This window comes from Humulus lupulus, chromosome X (assembly GCF_963169125.1).
Source record: "Humulus lupulus chromosome X, drHumLupu1.1, whole genome shotgun sequence".
Taxonomy (NCBI): Eukaryota; Viridiplantae; Streptophyta; class Magnoliopsida; order Rosales; family Cannabaceae; genus Humulus; species Humulus lupulus.
In genome coordinates, this window is record NC_084802.1 from 63,764,773 (window position 1) to 63,772,429 (window position 7,657).

A 7,657-nucleotide genomic window follows, 5' to 3' on the forward strand; every position below is an offset into this window, starting at 1 on the left:
AACAAAGGCTCTTTTAAACATGAAATTATCCCTCTAGTACATGTCATGTGTTTAAATTCCAGAAATCTGATTTGACCAACTCAAATGATCAATAAAAGTTCAAAAAGTCGTTTTCTCAACTCTCACAACTCACCAAAAAAATGGAAAACTTTAAGCTTGAAATTTTTTTCAACTATTTGTGTTAACAACCATCTTACCACATGTTTGGAAAGTGCATTAAAGAACTCTGGAAATCACTCCTTAATAGCTAAACATAGCAAAAACCAACTTAAACAAAATATTTCAATCATGCTTAGAAAATTTTGAGAAAATTTGACTTAAAAATTCAACACAACAATGTAATTCTCCAAATGAGAGCTCACCAGAGCTCACCACCCCCAACCGAAAATCAGACAGTGTCCTCAATGTCAAAACAAATATGCAATGAAAAAGATAGGGAAAGAGAACACCTGGAAGATGACAATATCCACGGGGCGATAATTGAAACAACCTGATAGCAACAAAACAAACCAAAAACAAACAAAAAACGAAAACACACAAAACTAATAGAAAAGCAGAAAAATAAAATATGTAAAAGAAATAAACAACTCAGAGTGTATAAACAGGGTCCTCAAGAAGGACCTCTTCAACATGACTCACACTCTCGATGTAATGCTTCAATCTCTGGCCATTGACTCTGAAAATTCTCCCATCAGTTGGGTCCTCAACTTCAACAGAATCGTTGGGAAAAACTTGTTTCACCACAAATGGGCCAGTCCACCGCGATCTCAACTTACCTGGGTGGAAATGCAACCGAGAATCATAAAGATGCACCTTTTGATTCACCTCAAAATGCTTTCGCAGGATCTGTTTATCATGAGCAACTTTCATTTTTTCCTTGTAGATCCTGGAATTATCATATGCCTCATTTCTCAACTCCTCAATTTCAGACAGCTGGAGTTTGCGATTAATACTTGCAGCACATAGATCAGAATTAAAGGCTTTGACAGCCCAATATGCCTTATGCTCAAGTTCAACAGGCAAATGACAGGCTTTCCCATAAACAAGCCGATAGGGAGACATCCCAAGAGCGGATTTGAAAGCAGTACGGTATGCCCAGAGTGCGTCAAGAAGACGAGAAGACCAATCTTTTCGGTCGGGATTTACCGTTTTTTCCAGAATTTGTTTTATCTCCCTATTGGCTAACTCCGCTTGCCCATTGGTTTGCGGATGATAGGAATTAGCAACCTTATGAAGTACACCATATTTGCGCATGAGAGCCTCAAAAGACTTATTGCAAAAATGAGTTCCTTGATCACTAATGATGGCACGAGGCGTACCGAACCTTGACAAAATATTCTCTTTCAAGAACTTGGTAACTGTTGCATTATCGTTGGTTCGACAGGGTACAGCCTCGACCCATTTGGAAACATAATCCACAGCAAGGAGAATGTAAATGTAACCAGAAGAAGATGGAAATGGTCCCATGAAATCTATCCCCCAACAATCAAATATCTCAATCACAAGAATTGGGTTCAAAGGCATCATATGACGACGGGACAAAGAACCTAACTTCTGGCACCTCACACATGAACGACAGAATTCATTGGTGTCTTTGAACAAAGTGGGCCAATAAAGACCACACTGTAAGATTTTTGCAGCAGTTTTCTTCACAGAGAAGTGACCACCACAAGCATCATTATGACAAAAGTTCAAAACACTAGACACCTCATCATCAGGGATGCATCTCCGCATGATCTGGTCGGGGCAATACTTGAACAAGTATGGATCATCCCAATAGAAATTGCGCACCTCGACCAGAAACTTGCGTCTGTCTTGTGAACTCCATTCAGAAGGAAGTTCACCTGTTACTAAGTAGTTAACAATATGTGCATACCATGGTAACTTAGTAACAGCAAGAAATTGTTCATCGGGGAAATCATCACGAATAGGTGGACCATCAGCGGAATCACTGAATTCAAGTCGGGATAAGTGATCTGCCATGACATTTTCAACACCTTTCTTGTCTTTGATTGTGATGTCAAATTCTTGCAATAAAAGGATCCACCGTATTAAGCGCGCCTTAGCATCCTTTTTGGAAAGAAGATATTTAAGGGCTGAATGGTCTGTAAAGATTGTAATAGGTGAGCCAATCAAGTATGCTCAGAATTTGTCAAGAGCAAAGATAACGGCAAGCAACTCTTTTTCATTAGTGGAATAGTTCATTTGAGCATTATTAAGAGTTCGACTTGCATAGTAGACAACAAAAGGTTTCCCCTCCCTTTGTTGTCCCAAAACAGCTCCAACAGCAAAATTGCTTGCGTCACACATGATTTCAAAAGGTAAATCCCAATCAGGTGACTGCATAATAGGGGTGGAGGTCAATTTTGCAACAAGTGTTCGAAAGGCATCCTCACACTTAGGCGTCCACTCAAAAGTAGCATCTTTGGCTAAGAGGTTACATAGCGGACGAGAAATCGCTGAAAAGTTTTGAATAAACCTCCTATAAAAACCAGCATGCCCAAGAAAAGATCTCACATCTTTGACGGTTTTTGGAGTGGGAAAATTAGAAATGAGATCAATCTTAGATTGATCAACCTCAATTCCTCTTTCTGGGACAATGTGTCCCAAGACTATGCCTGAAGATACCATGAAATGGCATTTTTCCCAATTGAGCACAAGACCTTTCTCAATACATCGTGTCAAAACAGCTTCTAAACTAAGAAGGCATGCGTCAAAAGAGTTTCCAAAGACTGTTAAATCATCCATGAATACTTCCATACATTTTTCAACCATGTCACTGAAAATACTCATCATGCACCTTTGGAAGGTGGCTGGTGCATTACACAGTCCAAATGGCATACGTCGAAAAGCATAAGTACCAAAAGGACATGTGAAAGTGGTCTTATCTTGATCCTCCATTGCAATCTCAATTTGATAATAGCCTGAATAGCCATCAAGAAAGCAATAAAAAGGATGACCAGCCACACGTTCAAGGATTTGGTCGATGAATGGGAGTGGGAAATGATCTTTGCGGGTGGCAGAATTCAATTTTCGATAGTCAATGCACATGCGCCAACCCGTCACAGTTCTTGTGGGGACAAGGGCCCCTTTCTCATTTTCAACAACAGTTACACCCGACTTTTTAGGCACTACCTGAGTTGGACTAACCCATTTGCTATCAGCCACTGGATAAATGATGTCAGCATCCAGAAGTTTCAGCACTTCATTTTTCACAACTTCTTTCATTGTGGGGTTCAGTCTTCTTTGAGGATCTCTTCGAGGGATTGCCCCATCCTCCAGATTGATCCGATGGGAGCAAATTAAAGGGCTAATGCCTTTAATATCAGCAATCGTCCAACCTAATGCAGATTTAAGCTTTTGTAGTACCTTAATTAGCTTAATTTCTTGTGAAGGATCAAGTTTGGACGAAATGATAACAGGAAAGGTATCACCATCTCCCAAGAAGACATGTTTTACACCCTCAGGTAGTTGGGCTAACTTAATAATAGGAACCTCTTCAGCAGAAGGTTTTGGCTTTTCCCTTTCACTAGGTAGCTCTTCAAAGCGAGGTTGCCAAAACTTTGTTCTTCCGTTTTGTGAGTCTTTGTAACAAGAAATTTCATTAATCGACTCATCAAAACCCGAACTTTTAGAAAAAGAGAGGAGTTCATCAAGATCATCAGAATTGCTTTGCAATTGAATCTCCTCAGGAATGAGCGTGTCAATCAGAAATGTCTGATAACACTCATCATCATCATGTGGTTGCTTTGCAACATGAAAAATATTGACCTCGAGAGTCATATTCCCAAAAGATATTTTCATGAGACCATTCCTACAGTTAATAAGGGCATTAGCTGTAGCAAGGAAAGGTCTTCCAAGTATGATAGGGATTTTTGACTCCATGTTAACCACAGATTGAGTATCCAGAATGAGAAAGTCAACGGGGTAATAGAATTTGTCAACTTGAACAAGAACATCCTCAACAATACCCCGAGGCTTCTTAATAGAACGATCAGCCAGCTGTAAGACTACAGAAGTAGGCTTGATTTCACCAAGACCAAGTTGCGAGTAGACAGAATAAGGCATGAGATTGACACTCGCTCCTAAGTCTAGCAAGGCTTGGCTGAATTCATGAGTCCCAATTTGACAGGAAATGGTGGGACAACCAGGATCTTTGTATTTTGGCGGTGTCTTTTGTTCAATTACCGCACTAACTTGCTCAGTCAAGAAAGCAGTCTTCTTGACATGATGCTTCCTTTTTACAGTGCAAAGATCCTTGATGATTTTAGCGTAGGCTGGCACTTGTTTGATGATGTGAAGCAAAGGAAGATTTATCTTCACTTGTGTCAAGTGCTCAAGGATTTCTCCTCGATTCTCAGGAATTTTCCCAGCAGGTCTTAGAGCCTGGGGAAATGGAACTTTTGCAGAAGCATTAGATGGCACACTTTCAGAGAAAACATTTGGAAATTTTGAAGTAGTATTTGGTATTGGTGGATCTTCCAAAGCTTTACCACTTCTAGTTGTGATGGCATTAGCCTCCTTAACGTTTTGATCGTTAGAGTTGGAGGTTTGAGCCATATGTTGCCCTTGTGTATTGAATTGAGGCTGAGAAGGAAGTTTGCCTCTTTCAGAATTAACCAAGGATCCAGTCAGTTTTGAAAATTGACTTTTCATTTCCTTGATTTCTTCCATCATTTGACGGTTTATTTTGGCTTGCTCCTCCATGAATGAGTGAAGGGCGTTCTCAAGAGAACTCCTTTGAGGAGGAGCATTATATTGAGGAGCAAGTTGAGCTTTTGATGGTTGAGACTGGTGCTCATTTCTCCATTTCCCTCCAGAAGATTGTGCTTGGTTAGGATCTCTCCAGCTGAAATTTGGGTGGTTTCTCCAACCAGGGTTGTACGTATGAGAGAATGGCTTATTATAGGCCCCTAAGGCATTGCATTGCTCTTCATAAACCCCCCTCATTTCACTAAAAGCTAAACAGTCCTTAGCTAAATGATCCGTTCCTCCACACACAAAACATGGCTCATGTGTTCCTGCTTGGGCAATCATATGAAGTCCTTGCCCACCTTTTGTCTTAAATGTCTCAAGTTGCTTTGTTAAGGACTCAACTTGGGCTTTAAGGCTATCCTCCTCCCTCAATTGGTAAATTCCTGCTGGTCGATTTCGGTTAGTGCTTTCAGTAGCACTTGGACCAGTCCAAGTATGAGATTTTTCTGCAAGCTCATTGAGATATTCCAAAGCTTCTTCAGGATCTTTTTGAAGGAATTCACCATTGCACATCATTTCTACAAACTGGCGTTCACGAATAGTGAGGCCTTCATAGAAATAGCTGACTAGGCGCCATTTTTCATAGCCATGGTGGGGACAAAGAGTTAACAGTTCCTTAAACCTTTCCCAGACTTGATAGAGAGTTTCATTGTCTTTTTGGGAAAAAGTAGAAATCTGTCTTTTTAAGCCATTGGTCTTGTGGTTAGGGAAGTATTTGTGGAAGAACGACGATGTCATTTCATCCCATGTTCCAATAGACCTTGGTCTCAGAGAGTATAACCAGCTTTTATCCTTATCCTTCAAAGAGAAGGGAAAAAACTTCAATCGCACAGTATCCGCGATATTAGCTTGGTTATAGAAAGTGGCTACCACCTCCTCAAATTCCCTAATATGCACATAAGGATTTTCATTTTCTAAACCATGGAAATTTGGCAAGAGTTGAATCATGCCAGGTTTAAATTCAAAGTTGGGCATATTAGGTGGAAAGATGATACAAGAAGGGGTGGGAGTACGAGTAGGATGGAGATAGTCATTCAGACTTCTCTGCTGAATTTCCTCATGATGAGCCATTGCGAAAGGATTATGAGCAATTGTTGAGATGGGAGAGGAAATGTTGGATGTATCAGAAGAATTGTCACTAGGGGTGTCGGGTCTCCTAACAAATCTCCCTAGTTCATCTCTATGACGATTCATCCACTTTAAAAAACGAGACCTTTTTCTTTCTTTCTTTTTTTTTTTTTTTTTTTTTTTGTTTTTTTTTGTTAAACTTGTTCCTTGGTAAATTTGGACAATTTGAAATGATCTCACATGCCTCACCAGAACTCCCTGAGGTTACTAGATGAGTATGAAAAATCACAATTCAAACCTTTTCAACCAAATGACCAATAAGTAAAATAATTTACTTATTTTGAAAGAACAAGCTTGTTTTTTTTTTTTTTAAATAGTAACAAGTTCAAAAATGTAATAATACAAGGGCATACACAAGAAATATTCCCAGGCCGATTGGGAAGGTTGCCAAGGTACCGCTTCGTCCCACACTTTCCTAGAGAGAACCAAGTTCCCAGGAAAGTGTAGAGGGTACTCTATCACAAACCTTAAAAGCCAATCTTTCTAGACAGAATACTCTCAGTTTTTACCACTTGTAGCATTACACTATTGTTCCCAATACTAAAAGTTTTATGCTAAATTTTATGATTTTTTTTTTTTCGGATTTTATGATTTTTTTTTTTAAAAAAAACAAGAGTTAAAGAGGAAGAACCTAAATTAAAGCTAATCTAAAACCTAATGTTACACAAATTATGAGACCTAAGTTTTTATCTAAAAATTTAAAATCTATAAATTTAAAGCTAAAAAGAAAAAAAAACAAGAAAAATAATTAAATACAAAAAGATACAAAATAAATGAAAATTGAAGTTAACAAATATATATATATATATATACATTATAACAAACAAATAAACATAATAGGAAAGAAAAGGAAAAAAAGATCTCACATGAATTAAGAGAATACAAATTAAAGAAAGAAAGAAAAAAAATGTAAAAGGAAATGTGACTTTTTTTTATTTATTTATTCTTTATTTTTTTTTTAAGAACCTATTAATATTAAACTATATAAACTAAACACAATAAAAAATATATATGGAACGAAACATCAGACATGGATTTATACATAAACCTTTTTTTTTCTTTTTTTTTAATACTAACAACGAAATGGAAAATATATATATATATAAAATAAAACACTAATCACTATCCTACACAAAGATAGCAAATAATAATGAAATAAGCTACTTACCTCTTGGCGGTATATTCCACTAAGCTTTTGATATCTATCTCCCCGGCAACGGCGCCAAAATTTGATTACGCCCAAACTTGTCTTCACAAAGCGGTTGTTGTAGTGTAGTATGGGCGGTCGTGTCCACAGAGAGATATCTTATCAAAAAGTGATTAGTAGAACTTTAAGCGCAAAAAGTAAATAAATCGTTGGTGGTTTTTGAGAAAATGTTGAAAATAAAATTGGTTGAAAAATTCAATAACAAAAGTGATAAGGTTTCAAGAATCACCTATATGTTTAGCTCATTTATTTGGATTTTGATTCACACATATAACACAATTAAATCGTTCACTTCCCAACAATTTAATCGGAAGATAAAACATGAAGAACATATATAATAAAATGTATTCGAGTAATAATAATTCTCACGTTAAGATCATAGAAAATAATCTTATGAAAAATCTAAGAATGACAATATACCTTATTGGCAATAATGCAATAAAAGACTAATCATAAAATTATAATATCAATATATTTGTCCGAATCATATTCACATAGAAAAAACATGACTATTTCTATATAATACTAATTAGATAAATATATTGATATTGAGATAGAGAAAAATAG

General features: G+C 37.2%; 1 protein-coding gene and 1 non-coding gene across 2 annotated transcripts; one reads left to right on the plus strand and one right to left on the minus strand.

Annotated features, from left to right (window-relative positions):
* Window positions 1-362: 362 nt before the first annotated feature.
* LOC133805898 (uncharacterized) lies at window positions 363-5,949 on the minus strand. The gene is made up of 4 exons (XM_062244043.1): window positions 4,402-5,949; window positions 3,386-4,317; window positions 1,709-1,846; window positions 363-1,096 (listed from the first exon to the last, which is right to left on the minus strand). The coding sequence occupies exons 1-4, from the start codon at window positions 5,947-5,949 to the stop codon at window positions 589-591; spliced, it is 3,126 nt and encodes a 1,041-aa protein (XP_062100027.1). The 3' UTR covers window positions 363-588.
* On the plus strand, window positions 5,339-5,446 carry LOC133807628 (small nucleolar RNA R71). The gene has a single exon (XR_009879530.1). It is a non-coding gene; the product is annotated as a small nucleolar RNA R71 (small nucleolar RNA).
* Window positions 5,950-7,657: the final 1,708 nt, after the last annotated feature.